Source organism: Thunnus albacares, chromosome 6 (genome assembly GCF_914725855.1).
Source record: "Thunnus albacares chromosome 6, fThuAlb1.1, whole genome shotgun sequence".
NCBI lineage: Eukaryota > Metazoa > Chordata > Actinopteri > Scombriformes > Scombridae > Thunnus > Thunnus albacares.
Genome location: NC_058111.1, coordinates 8,325,643 through 8,346,173, shown reverse-complemented (window position 1 = coordinate 8,346,173; position 20,531 = coordinate 8,325,643). Strand labels below are relative to the sequence as shown.

At 38.9% G+C, this 20,531-nt stretch overlaps 1 protein-coding gene across 4 annotated transcripts in view; it reads right to left on the bottom strand.

Annotated features, from left to right (window-relative positions):
* The window catches only part of LOC122983360 (rho GTPase-activating protein 42), a 61,522-nt gene that overhangs the window by 17,831 nt on the left and 23,160 nt on the right, over positions 1-20,531 (bottom strand). For all 4 annotated transcript variants that reach the window (XM_044353057.1, XM_044353059.1, XM_044353056.1 and 1 more), the window contains exon 4: positions 5,850-5,921. In XM_044353057.1, the coding sequence (XP_044208992.1) occupies positions 5,850-5,921 (72 nt within the window). The remainder of the gene's footprint in view (positions 1-5,849; positions 5,922-20,531) is intronic.

Below are 20,531 nucleotides of genomic sequence, written 5' to 3'. Positions count from 1 at the left end.
GGAGCAGTGCAGGCAAAAGGCTTTGAAGCCCAACACATGGTGGCAGAGGACATAGATGTGGATAGATATATTGCCTAAAGCTCACATAAGTTGGAAGTTTCTGACACACATTAATGCCAGCGCCCCAGAGTAATCAGCTGGCTGGGAATGGATAACGCCAAAGCACTTCCCAACACTCTGTGGTACACAAAACACACATGAACATACCACTTGGGAGATTTCCTCATCTGATTGCTTTGTTCGCCCTCATGAATAAATCAGATGCAGGAAGAGAATATTCTGATTCAGATTGTGTAGTGGAATTTTTGAACTGGCAAGTCTCACGTTGCCGTTAAGAGCGCTTTGATGCCAGCTGTAATATGGGTGAGTATGCTGATTGCTATTATAATGTCATAGGGAGGAAAGTGCAGAGGAAAAACTGCTGGCAGCTTTTCACCTGGTCATCAGGTGTTGTCAGTTTGCTATTGAAAGGACGTCGAGAGCAGGCACGAAGACGGCAGGAGTAATATTTGGACGCTAGCCCTACATTGCCAGTTTTGACACTGGCCCTAACGAGCCTCAGGGCCATCATTTCTGAAGCTCTCATCACCATGGTAACAGATGTAAGTGGCAAAGGAGGTCGAATGTGTCTGTGTGTGTATATAGAGGAAAGAACCCCAGATATCACACACTATCACACTACACTTCTGTCCGACACCCTGGAATAATACAAACATCAATGGCTTGCAAGGCATCACATGCAGCATGTTTCACCACACGTTCATTTTAAATGGATTCTCTGAGCAGTGACATGAAAGGGAGAACTCTGCAACCTATCGCTATGAGCTCATTAGAGACAGCTAATTGGAGCAGAGGTCCAGAATGGCGATTAAATAGCAATGGCTGGGTTATTCTGATGCCCCACCACACATGAGCTGGTCTCTCTCCCACAAGGGAGGCAGACAGAACACCAGGCTTCAGCTTGAGTTCAGTTACTTTGCAGCAAAGCCGAAAATGTCTCCCTCTTTACCTGAAATCCCACTTCCTGGGGAGACATTACTGACTGCAAGAAGTTGGCCAATTAACACTAAGTAATTACAAACATCTGCTTCTGAAGATATGAAACTTCTAAATAGGCTGTATTTAGTGTGGGTGAGGCAGACTACAGAGATTTAGTTTAAAAAATATCAGTATTAGTTAGTGCATCTGACACTGATGTATTAAATTTAAAGTAATAAAAATGAAAGTATAAATGCACCACATATACACACTTTTCTAGCGAGCAGAGAACAAGTTCGGTGTAGTGTACATTCTCTCATGTCTGCACAACAGGGATATTTCCTTCGTATCTGATCTCATACTAATACTTGAGATGTGAGCAAAGCTGCAAGGAAGAAAGCTGGTATCTTCATAAGATTAATCTTCAAAAGGTTCTTTATTATTATGGTCTGGAAAAAGTCTTTTGACAAGCCCAGCATAAATACAGGTCTATACCATATCCTGTAGGGATCCCTTAGGCATTTCCCTGTCAGGATCAACTTAAACCTCGCTGTAACTTCCTAACCTGAGAGATAATGAGTGAGAAAAGTGAACTTGAATCGTCTGAAAGTTAGGAACTCCTTGTCAAGATGTATCTGATTATTATTTGTTTTGGACTGTGACATCTGTCAGTGTAGCTGATAATAAAGGCTCCCTCACACCACCTTAATTAGGGTCAAGGTAGCAGGAAGTTATTCAGTGTCAGCACTTTTATATGGTTACTGCATCCAACTTTGCAAGGATTAGTTTGTGAACTTTGCTGGCCAGTCCTCTGTTTATTGTTAAAGATTATTATTACGACAATTCTGCTTTATTAAACCCCAAGACGGTGAAGTCTGACAGGAAGTCATCACAGACAGGGAATGACATGCTATGCGCACTCAGTCCTGTGTTCAGTGTCGCTTTCAGCTCCAGAGAACAGAGAACACCAGATACAGTAAGACAACAAGCCATCGTGTCAGTTCATCCAGTGTATAGCAGATGCTGTCAGTAGATAAAATCTTATTAGAATTAAACTCTTCTTCAAAATGTATGCAAATATAAAAAAAACAAAAACTATGAATTCTGTGGTTAAGAACTGCCATGAATACCTGAATTACTTAACAGTGAGATTGGTTGACTTTAAGAACTAATTGTTAGTTTTGACTATTATGTGAAAAGATATTAACAGCTATAACAGTAGGTAATGACTTACACCACTTTTGCATTAATTATTATGCATTCATTATTTCAAAATAATACATGATAACAATACGTCTGACCTGCCATACTTACATACAGGCCCTTTACCTTTAATTCAGTCCTGGACGATATGATGTTATTGTTTGTATATAATGTAATTTAATACATATCGCTTCTGCAAAAAGCAAGAAGCTGATATATAAGGTGTTGCCTTCAAACAGGTGAAGACTGACCTCTTAAGGTCTACTTTGACTCTCTCATGAAATTCTAGTGATCAGGAGAAAATGTAATTACTTTCTGAAAGATTGTTTTAATGGTGTTTCTGCTTTACTGGGTAGGGCACAGTGGAAAATGATGGGACAGACATGAAAATAATGGAAAGAAATATATTTAATTTGCATTACATTATTTATGCATTTTGTTGTGTCTGCAGTGCTGTCATCTCACTGTTATTAGGTGAAATGTTTTGCCTTTTTTTTTTTTTTTTTTTGGTCTTATTTATTAATCGAAAATATAGTAACTGAAAATCTGCAAAGTTGTTTACCCGACATAATTTGCACATATCCAGGACATTGCTTCCACCCTTGATCATCTGACGTTTAAAGTGGCCGGATTTCAGTGAAGCTGTAATAAGTGTGCTGTGTTGTGCAGTGGGCAACCATGATCAGAGCCACTGATGCATAAACAGTGAATGGTTTAGTGCTCAAATAATTTGTTGATCGACTAAAAATACTTGACTAAAGCCACTATGAGTGGGATTTGAATATTTTTCCTTCAGGCGTAATCTGCTGGTACCACTAAGACTGACTCTGTGGAAGATATCAGTGCACACCACTAGCACACAATAACGATAACACAATATGATCATATCATCATAATTTGCCTCCACTACAGCTGATTAAAAATTGCTTTTACCCAACCCCCAATTTCCCAGTGTTTTTTTTTTTTGCAATATAATTCAAGACAGATATGTAGAACAAAAGGCTTACAGTCATGTGCATAAGACTATAAAAGACTATAAAAATACACATATTTGTATGATTGAAAAGTTTTAGGACAGCCCACAGCTGGCGAGCATATCCCCAAACCACTTTTAACCGGATCTCTGCACTCCACAGCGTCTTGGTTAGCATATTTTGGGATTTCATAGCATGAATGCAAATGTCACTTCCGCCTCTGGAGACCCTAGCTAGCCAAGAATCATCTGATGTCTGCGCACCCTCTGTAGGATGAGGACAGCTCAAATTATCGATGGCCATCTGACTCCCATCTGGGTCTGTTTGCACTAATTTTTCACACTCAGCTAGTGGGGGGACCCCTACGGTGCCCCTAATGTTGAAGACCCTTGAAGGGAATATGATATTTTCAAAATTTCAGAGAGCAGGAATGCCACCCACGAGTTAGACACCCCCTGGTGTTGTCTTGAAAAAGTGTCCCTGGGGTCTGTTTAAATTTCAAGACTTTAAAAAAATCACACACATACACACAAATTGTGTAGACCCACCTTAAGGCAGATTACCTCCAATAGATCTCAGCTTGTGAAAAAAAATCATACATGTAACCCTTAGAATAGCAAGTCTATGTGAGGGTTCAGACCTAAGGTTGAGGTCCAAGTTGTAGGAGATCAGTTAGCAATTTAGTGGATGCACAGAGGAGCTGACTGTGTTGGCACAACAACACAATACATATATACACTGAAACCAGAACAGTCATTATTTCACTTCTGAAATTATTGTACTTTGCCTGGGAGATAAACAACTTTTAGCTCAAAATAATGTATCTGAAACTGAAAAAAAGAAGTGCGACATAATTTCAGTTCTACATCTTGGTTTGGCAGCCAGTACATATGGTAGCTCCATGTTCCAGTCAAAATACACGATTGTTTGAGTCCTCACGGCTTTCTTGACGTGTTAAGTTTGATGGGTTTTATTCCAAAACATTTGGTTTAGCCTTGTGTGAAGCAGACTGTGCCTAATATGTCCTGTAGTGCTGCAGTCAATCTGCTAGTGTGTTATGGCCATGGAAGTGTTGTGCTTGTGCCTAAGAAGCTGATACACTGGTACGTAACCTCAGCGGGATTACTTGCAGAATACCCAAATAAGGCAAGAGCTCCCCGTTTGTCCATCTGACGTTCTCAGACATGAAGCGCAGGAACTGGAAGGGTCAGACAGCCCGCAGATCTCTCCAGATTCTCGGAACAGTGGAAAGTTGTTCAGCCACTCGTGATGTCTGCCTTTTATCTCACTCTAGTTGGACTAATGTTTAGCGGGGGAAGGGCTATAGTAGGAGAGAGCCATTAGGAGGAAGTGGTCGGAGGAAATAAGAGGTAGTGGGAGTGACGGGGGCTGTGGCTTTTAAGAAACCATTTTATAAACATGGAGAGTCGGTGCAATAACACTGCAGAACTATGATAGGGGGAGAGTGAGAGAAAGAGATGGAAGCAAAATGTGCTATGTCATTACGGTAGATACATGTGATGGCCAAGACATGAAGCGACAATGGTTATTTAGTCTGGCGAGTAAAGAGGAGAGTGATTGATGGTCACACTTCAGCACTACGAAGAGAAATAGTTCCCTCACACTGCAGGTTGGCTTGTGAGCATGCCAATGAAATACAGTAAAATGACAACTTTTTTCACACCAGTGGCTTTCAAGTCATGTAAAATATATCAAGATGAGAGTCTGACTTTGAGGCTGCAATGTCCCTCACAGGGGTTAGAGCTATGTAAAGATGTGCAAATGATTCAAAGAGTCCAGTGAGGAGTTAGAAATAGACTCTGAAACTCAGCGGGAGATCTGTGTGAAGGCTCAAGTTCTACCAGCTTGTTCATGTGTGATCTCACCAAGGGAATGACCACAAACAAGCTGCAGTACTTTCATTTTATGCCTTTGCGTTGGCTGGGAATGAAAGTATGGCTTGTAGCAACAAACCCACACTAGTCTTTGCAGTCAACTTCAGTTTCAACAACATATCACTGTGGAACCAGGATGCCTTCAAGCAACACTCGGCAGAACCCCCACTGTTATCAATCCTCTACGTCCAATAGGTTGGAGAGGAATGCATTACATGTAACAAGACTACAGTAATCTGATTACAAAAATGGTGAATACAATATATTGGATATTGTAAATTTATAGTAATCAGGTAATAAATGCGTTAAAAAAAAACACCTTGCTGTTTGATCATGCAGAAATATCTTTGAAGGAAGAACAGCATGCAGACTGCGAGACCGAAACCTGTGACAAGGTCTTTGCACTTTTTTTTTAGCACCTAATATGTGATCTGTACATATTGTCAATTATTTTTGACAATAACATCAATCTCTATTTGTCTGACAAAGACATATACTTGTTTAGTCCAATATGCCATCTTTAACTATATAAACTAAACTAGCCACTTTAGAATTGATATTTTCAACTCAAAGTTTTAATATATTATAATACCAAACTTGAAAACTGACATCCTCTTTTATACCTCCAATCAGTCTGAGAGAGCTTCTTCTCTTAGCAGTGTCACCTTTTACCTTTAATTAGTGATTTCCATACTGTAGCGGAGATGAAGGGGGTGAGGAGAAGAGGCGAAGGGTGTCAGTACACATGAGATATCCTCTATTGTTCAGTTGCTAATTGTGCATGTAGGTGGTCTCTTACCTTCGCAGCACCGATTTGCTCCTTCCGAAATTTTTCCAAGGGAGTAATCAAAACATCATCTGCATTCTGAATCTGAAACGGAAAAATAAAGAAAAATACAGAGACAGATGTCAAAATGACCGATGTGATCTGACTGTTACCTTCTGAATAATTTATAATGACTATTAGAAGGGAAAATGTCACAAAAACCTTTAATTTAGTAGTCATTCAGTTGTATTACAATGCTCTTGCTTTACAAATGTGCCTCAAAGTGTATGACACACAGGAAATTATAGCGCTGAGAATTATCCAGTTTAAGTCAAACACAGATACAATGAGTCCAAACACAAGTGGAGGATAGAGCAATCATATTCATTAATATCTCTTAAGCCAGTGACAATGAACAATGCTTTACTATGAGATACCCAAAATGACTACAGCAGACATAAGAGATAGAGCACTCAACAATGGCCCTGCTAGATAGAAGAAAATGGAGCCTTTTTATGTGAGCTGTGAAGCACCAGCATTGTCAAACCTTGCTGAAATATGACACAGCATGGTAGATGAGGGAGCTTTACAGCTACAGTCTGCAATGCATTTAAATTTTTTGAGGTATGTCTCCACATATCAGTGACCTCTCCTGCGTCATGGCCGCAGTAAAAGGTCTCACCTGGAGCCTCTACCTCCTCATTCCAGACAGAAACAGATAAGGTGAGATATATCGTGCCAATTACAGTCTACGCTCAATCCTTGCAGGTGAGTGTTTCGGAAAGGTGCCATTAAGGTGCTTCTGAATTTCCCGTAGATGGGCTTTCATCCACCGAGATCAGATGACATCAGACCGGTGGGGTCGAAACTATGGGAGGCACTGTCACAAATGACATGGCTCTTAGGTTGATTTAAGGTGTTATTCTGTGTGGTGAGTGTATGTGATAAACTAAGGGCTGAGCTCTATAATACATTTATGATACCAGCACTAATTTAGAGGTGTCGGCTGAGATGGACTATCAGCTCCTCAGCCACAGTCCTCTGAACACACATCGTCTCGGGATAGAGTTTTTGTTTTGAACCATTAATCACGCCGCATTTTCATTGTCCCAAAATAACCCTGTCAGCTCCATCACCCAACCAGAACGAGTGACTTCAAAAGAAACACAATCTCTCTGAGCCCGCAATCTTTACTTCTCTTTTTATATGTGCACTGCTGTGGGATGTTGCAAGCTTGTAGTGTAAATTTGTAGCTTTGTTGTAATAATGTTATTCAGTTACACTGTAGTCCTTGAACTATAGACAGGCTTTTCACATTTGAAATTATGATCTTATACAGTTTAAGGTTATATACATGATTTTATACATGCCATGGACACTACATGTTTCTGTCATTGCACTGTATAAACTGCATACATTTTACACTGCAAAAGCAAGTAAATCATATTGAAATGATTAACTGATTAGTTTAATTTTAATAATTGTCATTAATCTGGTACACATACCAAAAATGAGCTGAGTAAAGCTTCTCAGATGCAAAAAATTATCTGGCTTGCTTAGTTTCATATCAAAATGATCATTGGACTGGAGCACCCCGGTAGCCGAATGGTTACAGTGCTTGCTACATAACTGCAACTCAACTCTTACCTTTGTTGCAAAAGGCAAAAATGCCCCCCCAAAAAAATATATCTAACATAATCATTGGACTGATGGAAAAAATAATCTATAAACACCCATTAGTAACAGCACTACAGGTAAAAGTGTTAACAGGAAGAAATATCTGAAGACTATGGGTCTTCAGTGACACATTGGTTTGACACTCTTTCTCTGCAGCAGGTGTGACTTTTTTGGCTGTGGGTCACATACAGAAAAACATAAGGAGTCACGGACCAAACGATATTAAGTGCAGCTATTTTCAACCGGTTACACTTAAAGAAAAACTGTGTTTTTAGAGCAGAACAGTAACCCCTGTGCCATCAAAAATTCATTTTCTATCAAAATAACTGTACCACACTACTGAAGAGTAAAGTAAAGAGAGAGAACCGTTGACATTACAGTAGTTTACCGATGTCCTCACATATTACAGTAGGCATTTCTGTATCTTAAATTTAATTTAAATGAATACAAGAAAACTCTTTAAAACTCTCATTCAATAAGCAGTGCAAAATAAAAAACTAGGTGCAAAATAAGAACAGGAGAAACGATCAAGGCAGTCTCCAACATTCCTCCACAACTCTCAGGGAATACAGTTCATGGCCCAAGTGTTCACCTTAATGATTATAATGCAGTGTGTAAATCTGTAGACAGGCTATTAAAGTTAAAAGAGTCAGAACATGCAGAAATGGTCAATTATTGGTTTCTGTGCCAAGAGGTTAAAGCAGTGATAATATTACCAAAATTCAGTATAAAAGGTGTTCAAAAAACAGGGCAAAATAAAAGGCTGGGTAAAAAATAAGAGCAGGAGAAAAGATCAAGGAAGGGACAAGGCAGTCTCCAAAATTCCTTCACAACTCTCCAGCAGCCCTGAGCGTCTCTTTCTTGCAAGTATTCAGACTGGTCCATCAGGTAATTCTTGAGAATAGGTCTTTTAGGATGCTGAAGGGGCAAAAAAAAGACAGAATATATATCGTTACAGAGGTTCTAATATTCACAATGATAGAAACAGAGTGTGTGTATGTTTCATGATGGTATTGCAGGTGGTCCATGAGTTCAGTAATGTAATTGTAAACAATGTAGAAAAACCATGTTTAAACAGAAAGGGGGGGGGAGTAAGTAAACTGTATTACAGGATAAGCTTGTTATGTAGCCTATGTAAATAAAGTAAATGGGCTTATTAGCACATCAAATTGGTAACTGTTTGTTAGATATTGTTCTATTAAATTTTATTAAATACATTTATTAATTAACTGAGGTTGTCAACACATCAAATACTAACCGCGTCATACATTTTTAACTCACCGATGATGGGAACAGCAGTTCACTCAATGGGAGCAGTGATGTTGTGCCTTGGACTGAAGAATAGCTGGCACGTACAGGAACAAGCCTTGTTGTTGAGATGCAAAGAACGTCGCACAGATGGCTGTCGGTCAACTTGGTTCTCAGTTGGCTTTTGTCCAGTCATCAGAGAAAAGATTTGCTTGTGTGGCACCTCATGAGAAGAAACCTGGCCTTTTCCAAACTCAGATAGAACTCTGGTGGGGGGAGAGAGGCTGATGTCGACTCTTCAGAGAATCGTCGAATTGGATCTCAGTAACCTCCAATTGCATACTCTCATCGACTTCTGCTGCATCAATGGAGGAGGGGGTTGTGAAGAGCTTGATGTCTTTCTCAATGTCAGCAAAGTCTTGGAAGCGCTAAGTGAATTCTGTCAGAGGAGATGTGATCACTGACACATATTTCACCTCTTTAGTAGAAAGGCTGGCATTGGAGAAGACAGCCTTAAGTTCCAACAGTGTGGGGAAGTGTTCCACATTGAAGTTTTGTAGTTGTGTCTCGAAGAGATGGAACTTCACACGGAAAGCTTTCAGGTGTGTGTAAAGTTGAGGCATGAGCTGATCTTTGCCTTGCAGGCTCTTGTTCAGTGTGTTTACTTGGCTTGTCAGATCAACTACAAAAGCCAGGTCTGCCAACCATAGAGGGTCACTCAGTTCATGAGGAGGTCTTTCTCCCTCACAAACTGGTCAATTTCACATCTCAGGGAATAAAACCACTGCTGTGACCGAGCCATCACACATCTGAGTCCTGGATTACGTCTTCATATTCAGCATTAACTTCAAATAGGAAAGCCTAGTATTCTCTGTGATTGAGTGCTTGTGCTCAAATTAAGTTGATAGTTTTCACCACAACGTTCATCACATCATCGAGCTGGACTGCCTTGGCATTGAGTGCCTCTTGGTGGATTATGCAGTGCATTTTAACAGCCTCAACTTCATTGTCGTGAACCTTCCTTCACACCACAGACATCATCCCATCCCGCTTGCCTGTCATTGCTGGAGCCCGATCTGCTGTAACTTCACACAGCTTGTCCCACGGCAGTTTCATGTCATCCATCGCAGTAGATACAGCTTCAAAAATGTCCTTACCCATTGGCAGTGCCCTTCAGAGTTCTAAGATCAGGCAGCCCCATCGGTGATGCAAAAGTTATAGTCAACTCCCCACAAAAAAATTAACTGCTGGGCTGTGTCCGTAGCATCTGTGCTCTTGTAACATGCACACATGCAATTGAGTAAAAGTCAAATGCACTAGCTTTGCCTGACACTGGCTGTTTTAAGTTGGCTGACAGGTCTTTGTCTCATCGGGCAACTGTTTTTCTGGACATAGTGATGTTGTTGAATTCTCTGGGAATATTATCCCAGCAACTTTAGTGAGGCACTCTTTCATAAAGCTACCATACAAGAAGGGTTTTTCATGCCAGGTGATGAGCTGAGCTACCTTGTAGCTAGCCATCATGACATTTTCCTGTACTTTGTTAGCATGAAAAAACTGCTGCTGTTAAGCTAACAGGCTAGCTGTCAGTTTTTTAACTTTCTGCTCTCGCTCTGTGCCAGTATACGAAGTGTAGGACTGATGCTTCATTTAAATGTGTCTTCAAACATTATAATCTTTCATCAAATCAAACAAACAAACTAACATGTACACGGTATACACTGTACATACTAATGCATTTTTTAAAAAGATGATTAAGAAGAACAATTGGAATAAATCAAGATTATGCTCAAATTGGGAAGCTATCAAGTGCACAAATACTTGGCATTAGCTTTAGTATTTATTTACAATTGCATATTATCAATGTGAATGTATACAAAAATCACTTCACATACATAACCCCTCCAAACCTGTAATATGGTCAATTACTAGATGGGGTTTAAAATCATGGGAAAGCATACGGAAGTCAGTACTTCTTTAAGATAAACCAAGGAAATCTGGTTACAAGTGACACTCCATTAGGGGTGTAGAGGACATTTGACGGTCATCAAATCTAGCTGTTATAATCCTCCAATGATCGTGTTATCTACTGTATCAACATTGAGAATTATACTACTCCGCCAGTGTGATAATGTCATTTCCTTTGTCTTATCTCCCATGCTTTCAGTCTAATCGAGCTTGCAGTATTGCCGTGCTTTAGATGTTGATCCCTAATATCATTAGCTTTTTTTTCATTTTCAGTTAAATGGACAGGACAATTAAATATACAGCACTATAAGCTTTTGAGATTATGTTCTAATGTTCAGAATTTAATGAAAGCAAGAAAAAGAAAATCTTGTCCTTTTGTGGATTTCTATAGAGTTGAATTTATTCTGCACATCACTGGTGTCTGCAACCTGACTGTGAACATACCAGGCAGACAGATTATGTAAATAATTTTCTGAGAACAACATTTGGATATTTTAGCACAGAGTTAAGCTTTGATTTACACATTTACACATAGAATAAGCACAAATCTAATTGTTTCCTATTGTCCATTTCTAAAGAAATAACAGTGCAGCACAAGTAGTGCCAATTGGCACATATTAAATGCAAACCAATTCAGAATGCAGACAAAAGAAATTATAATCAGCATATCAAGATTTTAATGCTCAAATTTCAAATCAATTTTTGATTATTAATTTCCAATAAGCTAATTCAGATGTTTATACTTGCAAGAGGCCAACTTATTTAATACTCAATGGATTACTTTCAAACTGGCATTGTGCCGAATGCCCTCAGCAACAGCCTCTCTCAACAGGATTAAATCCACATGAGCGAGCACAGTGTGATGCTTGAAAGGATGCAATAGCACTAAGCAATTTCATTACCGGATAGGGGGAGGAATGTCAATGTGCTGTATTTCACTTGCTCCTGCTTTTACCAGTCCAAATATCAAGCGGATCAAAAGTGTTGCTCTGAGGTTAATTCCCAGAGACAGATCAGAATACCACCAAGGGCTGACCAAATTAAATAGTACAAAGTGTACAAATTGCAATTTGTCTTCGACACCTGTCAAAAAATATCTCTACAATTTATATAAATGAGAATATCTACACTAAATAGTTTGGAAACACGATTAGTCGTCTCTGCTTCATTCATTTATACACCCATAAAACACCCTGAAAGATATTACACCTTTTTTCACAACTTTTCCAACACATACACTCGTGTGTTATCATTCTGACAATATCTCTTCACAGTGTGCATACACAAGCATAAATCAGAGAAGACCCTATAGATAACCATCCCCCAGGTCAGCTCTTGTTAGTATAGCACTCACTCATCAGGTTTACTTCACAAGCTCACAAAACACTGCTGGAACACATTTCTTGACAAATTTACATTCTGCAAACATTCATGCAGAGTACTGTGTTTCAGATCTATTGGATGGATACTGAATACATGCTGTAGGTTGACTATGTCACATCCATTCCTGGGAATATGTTTGTGTACTTCTGTTCTTATATGCCTGTAGGTTATAATCATTGTAGCATTTAACTGTGAATTGCTCTGTCTCACTGGTTGCAGTATGTAAGTCTATAACTGCGTCGTAAATAACATTTATAGGCTTTTTGCCTGTTCTGTTGTGACAATGTCCTCACAATGAAAAGGCAACTTAATACACCTAAAGCCCTGTTTCTTTGTTGTAAATCAACAGAATCTCTCTGTACATGAATACCCACAAACGCACACATAACATATACTCACACAAGTTCTGCCATTTTTGCCATATGAGGAGGCGTAATAAAAGCTTGCTTGGTCACCATGTTGCACTATCATTCAAATGAAAAAGCATACATTTGTTTGTTTTTAGCAATTTCACTTTCACATACGATATTCAAGCAAACATGGCTCCAGGCAGAGAAAAGAGTTCAGGAGAAAGGCAACTGGGCTTTGACAAGAGGATGTTTTATCAGGCTGTGCTTGCCAATTAAAATCTGCTAACTATGACAATTTCATAAAAACCTCTGACAAAAACAAGGCACTGACATTTTTAGATCTGAAGAGAAAAACATTAAGAATTGCCTAATGGTAATTTACATGAGGCATGATAATTTCATTATATCCTATTATTTTCTATGTACAGCACAGACATGTTATGCATTATTATTGACAACCGTCTTCAGGCGGGCTTTTGGCCAGTATTGATTTGTTTAGTGTCTGTTGGGCACAAGCAAATTGACTAAATGAAGTGTTGAGCAGTCAAGAGGGGACAAAACAACAACATTTCGCTTCAGCAGAGACAAATCTAGAATTTCTTAAAGTACAAGTCTGATGTTTAACAAAATATTGATTTCAGCACAGTAGAAGAGAAGTTTCCAGTTTGATTTAAGGGTAAAAGTTCTTGTCATGTAATTCTTTCCATCTGTTTAAAATGAATGATGGATAATCTCGCCAAAGGTTGTCTCTCCACCTTGAGACCATGAGGAGGTCTCTGGGTGATAAATATTAATTTATTGATTCAACTATGCATCCTGAAAGAGGCCTGCGTTCTTGGAAGGATTACATTTTCCCGTTAGGTCCTTACCTTAGTTAAGCTGTTGTGTGTGAATGATCGACTTAAGCCTTTGAGACTGAAATGCAGCTGATCCGAATGTACAACTGTGTCAATTTATTAAGCGTGAATTCCAGCACTGAAACGTTACCACATGTAGCCGAGGAATGTTAATAAGTGCTGCCGGTAGAGCTTCTGAGTGGGATAACATGGGTGTGCTTTTCCTTCTGTGAAAAAAGGCTGTCTGAGTGCCCAACATCTGCACTTCTTTGTCTTGAGTTGTATTCCAGTTAATGGTAGCCAGCAGCATCAAATAAAAATATCAGCAACACTCGCACCAATAACCACAATGACAGCAGTAGCAACCAAACGGAATTAGCCTAACTCATTACAGTAGGTGTAAGCAAAGCCCCCACAACCTAATTAATGTGTTAAATGCATAATAAACATTATTGCCCTCATCATCATGACAGAATAAAATGTTCCATTTCATGCTGACGGTGTGATATGACCTTTATTAAAAGAGGGAGTGCAATAACAGTGCATTTCAGGCACTTCTGTCTGCGGATTGTTTTGGAGGGGAGGTGTGTGCGCGTGATTGTGTGTGTGTGTGTGTGTGTGCGTGGCAGGGAGTAACAATCTCATTGCAGGGCTAAATCTTTATCTGGTGCAGCAGTGGCACCTGCAACAAGCTGAAAAGTCATCCTCCCCTAACTTTTATGAGCTATGAAATAAAAAACAAACCTTCTGCAGACAGAGTCACAGAACAGTGTGAGATCAGATGTGACACATTTGCCCTACACATTTCATCGGAGAGTAAGCTGTTAAGCAGGGATATGAAGCAGGCACGGAAAATGGAGACAGTATAGCTGGTTTGTGGGTCCCATGAGGATTTTCTGTTGTTTGTGTTAAGTACAGTTTGGTTGCCTGTGATATACTGTTTTGCTTGTTGAATCCAGACTTTGAAGGCTGCTGTAGAGTTGTTGTTTATGTATGTTTATCCTTAAGCATTAAACTACTCTCTCCAAATGAAGAGCCATGGTATTAAAATGTGTGATCTGCATTATTTCGCAACACAAAATTGGAGTGTTTTGAGTGTTAAGATGATTAAATATTAAAAATTATAATTTTGTGTTTGTCGACTGGTTTTCCCTTAAGAGCATCAGGAAACATGTTTTCATTATTTATTAATTATCAATTAGAATTAGCTGATGTCTTAGGCTAGTCTCCTATCTTCTGAGAAAGAGATAACCATAATCATAACCATTTTTAACATACATTTATGTTATCTGATGGTTAGAACAGAAAAGGTTAACGTTTGAAACACCTCACATTAAGTATGAACTCTGCAGGGTGAAATGACAAGCTTGAGTAATTTAAAAATAGCGTTAATATTTATTTACTCATGATACCGGTGTGTCAAAACAGGAGACTTTGCTGTCACTCAGGTGTGTGAGCGGAACAGATGATGTGGAAGAGCCGGTGCAAAAAGTACAGCTGTCCCGACACTGCGGTCCCAATGCACTGAGACTAAACATTTACAACACCGACCCAACTGTCAAACATGTGTCAAAAATGCGGGTAGCTGTCAGGAAGTTAGTAAAGCTGGCAGGTGGAGTTTACCGAGGATCCAGAGTGAGCATGATAATTTGTCAGCTGAAGTAACATAAATATTCAAGTGCTATATTTCATGTATTAATTAATATATTTATAGGGAACCTTCAGACTGATATATTGGAACATAAAAAAAAATCTCGTCTCGGAGAGGTACTTCTGCACGCCCGGCTCTGTCGGATCCGGTTCCTCTTTACCGAAGACGAGCGACATTATGTCAGCAAACAGCTCTTCTGGTGACTGCCTAAATACCTCCTTTGCTCGCCGCACTTTCCAAGAAACAGCTGTCTCCAGACTGACTGTTTGCATCAGAAGTAAAAATGCTTTCCATCAGAGGAATCTGTGACCCTACCATACTGAAGTGACACATAACAAGCACAAAGTATAAAGACAGCGAGAGCAGCGGGAAGGAAAGGAATCTCTGCAATGCAGCATGAACAGGATTTTAAAACGGTGACATTCATCAGCTTCTATGATATTTGTGCTCCAGGTTTATCTCAACCAACACACATGATCTGGAGACACACCTGGAACACACCAGGTCAATGTTGCTTTGCTTTGTTGAAATAATGCTTTGGCAGGAAACCTGTAAGATAGAAGGTGTTTTTATTCTTTGCTTGGATTTTTTTTCATTTTTAATAGATGAGTGAAAATAAAGTGAGATTCAGACACAAATTAGATCAACATAAAGATCGGATAAATAGATAAAACCACTTTGCTCAACCCTTCAATAAGCTGCTACAGTAAGAAACCATTAGCCTAAAATCACAACAACCGCACAGTTAAGAAATGGATCACATTACGCCGACTTTCAGTTTAGATCTTGCATCCCAGAAAAAATAGTACTATAATCATGGCTATATATATTATTGTTACATGAGCAGTCTGTGGTTTAAAGTCTGGGTAAAGCAATAATAAATATATGTTCAGAGTTTGTCACAACACAGAAAAATGTGTAATTAACCACCCAGCCAAAATCGAATGATTAAAAAAGTAAGTATATAAATTATAAATATATAAATTAAGTTTCAAAATGAGTCAACAACGCTCATACTAAACTCCCGTATAAAAATACACAATTTCAAATAGAGCCTTGTCTGTAGGTGTAAGGCAAGCAACATGAGTGATATTTTAAAAATAAATGATGTTAGGAGCCACTGTTTAATTCAGCACATATTGTGTATGTAAATGTTGCATTGTGGGTGTATGTGATGTGCTATTGTGTGCAGCTTCGTATTTTTGTATTATGCGTCCTCCGTGTTTTTTGCTTTGTACTGTTTGTTATTGTTCTGTTATATGTTTTAATCATGACTGCAGATGAAAGTTAGCTATAAGCTAACTCTGGTACAGTAAATCAAATAGTAACATTTATGTTAAACACTGTACATGATCCTAATAAATAACTTAAATGACTAGTTAACAAGCGATCCATCACCAATCATCGTTACGTTAAATCGCCTTTTTTTCAATGGAGCTCAGTGCACTTAACGTTACTCACTTCTCTTCTGGAAAGTCCTTGGTGGCTTCATTGTGGCTATCACCCTTGGAGCAACTGCCTCTAACAGCATGCTTTTTGGTGAAGTGCTGCCCGGCAAATGCTCTTCCTCCTGTTGGGGACAGCTGGTACTGAAGCTGAAGCCGCTGGCAGCTCCACCCATCAACAGACTCTTCAGTCGGGTTTAAAATAACTCCTCGGGCGCTAACATTGACCGAAAATGGCCCCGTTCACCAGTAACAGCGGATTATCCGGAGTGAATTCCAGTTGTCTTTTTATGTTTATACAACTTTCTGTTGTAAAAATAGTAACTATGAGTACGTGCTCTCTAGTGTTTATATATTGGGGGAGGGGTCATGCTAGTAACCCCTCTACGTCATCAAGCCACCGTTTCAGACCCGCCCAAAAAATCTTGAACACAGAAATGGTGAAAAACAGTTTAACGCTCTAACTCCACAATTCAGTTCTACATACAGTAGCTCACAGTCTTTTCACATGTTTTCAGCAATTATTCTCTAACATGTTTAATGTGTTTAAAAACAAATCTCTGATTTTCCTTTACACAGACTTTAATATTTGGACTTTGAGTATACAGTATATGCATTACTGAGGTGAAATGTGATATTCACACAGTGATATCCTGGCTCAGGTTAACTGAGGCTCATTTTAGCTGTGGGGTGGATGGCACAGAGGTTTAATACTGTCTGTTCCAAATACTCTTCAGTCTTTCATTAAACAAGCCACCATGGATATCGCTGAGAACAATGACTGCCTTTATTTTACACTGTTGTTTCAGGGTCAACGGGACATTCCTCAGTTCACAGGCCAGCACACAAGGTACCCACAGAGCTGAGTTACTGTACTGTTAAATCCTAAGAAAACAGCAGCAGCATATGCCTCACTCCACACAGAGACACACTTTAAACCATTTGGTTTCAGTTCTGTGGCATAGACAAATTATGTGTAATTGTATGTGTTTAAAGGCTGTTGAAGAAAATGTAAACCAAAGGAAAATGCTCAACATGGGAAATAAATGCAACGCAGTGCAGCAAATCAGCACTTAAGGGAGCATGAGGATTTTTGTTGTTCATCTCATAGAAGAGCAGAAAAAGGAGAACAGAATTACAACATGCATCTCACACTGAGAGCAAAATAAGGATGCTACAGCTTGTTGAATACAGCCACACTGTCTAAGATTTGAGCAATAGCTCTAAAGAACAGAGGGACTGTCATACATTCTCAGCTTTTTACTCTAATTCAAAACCTACATAAGAAAAAACTGCACCCTAAATAGGGGTTTCACATATATTAGATTCATTAATGAGCTGAGAGTGCATTGAACATTGAATATGTCTTTAGTTTTTTCTCAATCTGTCATACATGACCAGGGTCCTTCAGCAATTTTAAGATGTTTGTTTGAAAATCACTTTTGAACTTGCCGTAAGAATTTGGTGGTGGTTTTTCTTCATACATTTCCTATACATATATATATATATATATATATATATATATACACACACACACAATAAGTCTACTATCGACCTACAATAGATAAGAACTATTATAGAGAATGAATTGTTCCTGTTCCTCACGCACGGGAACTTGTTATGTACATTCAGGGCACAGTACAGGATGTCTCAGGCACGTTTTGAACAGATACTGCATTTCATCTGATTAACTTCAGCTCAGCTCAAAATCGTAGTCTCTGGCATTTAGGGAAAATTGTGAAATTGTAGTGTATACTGATAGCCTGGCATGTTTTGAACTGCACTAGTATATATTACATTTACAATTTGGAATATATAAACCTACAACTGAATATAAAAAGCTACACCTGATTTGTTTGTTCCTCTTCAATTAGAAAAAAAAAGCAACAACAAAAACAGGAAAATACAATCTGTTTTCCACCGCAGCCATAAAAGGCTTCCTCTCAGGGGGATACGATCATCACTCCAAAGCCACAACATGAGGGCACTGCCCTTCCACTCCTAAATGCCATCCATGTTCAGCAGTGCTGAACCTTCTCAAACCATGCAGAACTTGAACCACTTTCACTCTTTTTATGCTGCTGAAAGGGTTATCAGCAGGGGAATTATAGCAGAAATGTTTTTAAAAAGATAGAATTTGGGAAGTCTTCCCTTAGAATAACAGACTTTGGGTTGTTGGTAAGCCAATCACAAAGTACACAAGCAAAAAAATTTCAAGCTTGGCCTCCCACCAAGCCAACAGACAATAAAACACTTCATGCTTGACAAGGCCTGCAGGAATTGGACTACTGGTAAAAGTCTAGCCCATGCAGCAGATGCACCTTAGATACACAGTATGCTAGTTAACATTCTACAGAAGACAGGGGGCTCGTTTTAAGACACACAGGTTTCCTCTCCATCTGCTTTGAAATGTCTGGGTTTCAGTGACTCTTATCAGTCTGTGTCCTTCTATTTTTAGTCACCAGATTCAGTCCAGATGTGAAATGGGAGAAAAGGGGGGATGGGGGGATGGGGGGGGAATCTGGGTTTAATTTCAGCAACTACTGCTATTGGGTTTACACCCACTCAGTGTGAGTGTGACAAGTTTCTTTTTACGAATGTCTGTATGACTGCCACATCTGTGTGCTGTTATCTATTAGCAGTAACACACCTTGCAAATAGAAAAACCATCTGGCGGTGATTGTGGTTAAAGTACAGCACAGAGTCTCAAGTATTAAATTTCGCAATATTTTATGATTTGAGGATAATATATTTCTCTTGTTAAGAGATATTTCATATATTTGGTGTACATGTGTAGTTGAAATGCGCTAATTGAGTTCTGGAGATCAACTGCTTTCAAATTACACAAAGATCAGAAAGAAAACCTTCCGAGTCATTTGCACTTTCCTGCCATTTCCACCGAGCCAGATGCACACACCATGACAGCGTTGATCTGGAAAACATTTAAGGAATTTCCTCTCTGTGCTCTCTCGTGTGACAGTGAATGGTTTATGATAAAAAAGAAAAAAAACAGGGTGCTCAGTGCAAAGTGCGTTGACAGATAAGATTTTTGTCGTTCGAAAAGTGACACTGGTCAATATTAGAATCAATGATGGACAGCTGAGAATGCATGTTTGGCACTGCTCTCCCTGACAGTCATGTGTCTCATCTCTGCATTGTAGTTTGTATTCTGTCTTTCCCAATGTTGTATCATTGTGGCTCATTCTGATATATATATATACTGTCAATAAGAAAATCAGGTAAAATCTGAACGTCACTGTAGAACTAACGCTACTATTCACTTTCAAATGAAATATGTTCTTATGACAGACAGTAAAGAAACAATATGAGTCTCTCTGTAATAGTTTCTTTGTTGTTTCTCTATCATTTGTCTTGGCTTTGTTGAGCTCGACTGCATCTTTATCAAATTAATGAATACAGTGCGGAAATGGTTTGCTGTTACTGAATTACATGCAAGTCAATGATGCATTGTAAAATAAAAAAAAAACAGTAAATGGGAGAGAGAGTTTTGGAAATTGGCACATGCAAATGTGCTTGGCATAAATCACAGCCTGTTTCATGAAAAAAACAGCTTCAACATGAGGACAGTATATACAGCAGGTATTATTATTAATGTCACAATTTTATATCTCAAAGTGAGGTGACTCATTACAAGTTTACAGCTCATTTATTGGAGCAGCAAAGGTATAAAGTTCAGTTCAAAGTAAGCACCACCTCTTTATGATCTTCTTGAAAAACTATATAACAAAGTAAATTTCCATATTATGGGGATTAAAGAAATACTACGTTTACATATGACATCAGTTACATTGCTGGCACTCATATACTGAGATTTGAATACATGCAAATGGAGAATAAGCTTCACTTCCCCAATATTACAATGAACAGTCAGCTCAAAGTGCAAAGATCAGAGACATTCTCGCATATTCCTGTGATGTGGTGAGACTGAAGACTGCAAGGTGAATAGAAAAGAGATGATGCAAAGAGGATGCTTTTCAAGCAAGTAGAGAGGCACATATGAAAGTGGGAGTGTGTGTGTGTGTGTGTGTGTGTGCTATGAATAGTTTTTTACTTATTAAATCTATCACAGCTGAATGAAGTACTCCATCTTATAGCCGCTGTGACTACTCATAGCTGCTTTGATTTATTAAGTTTAC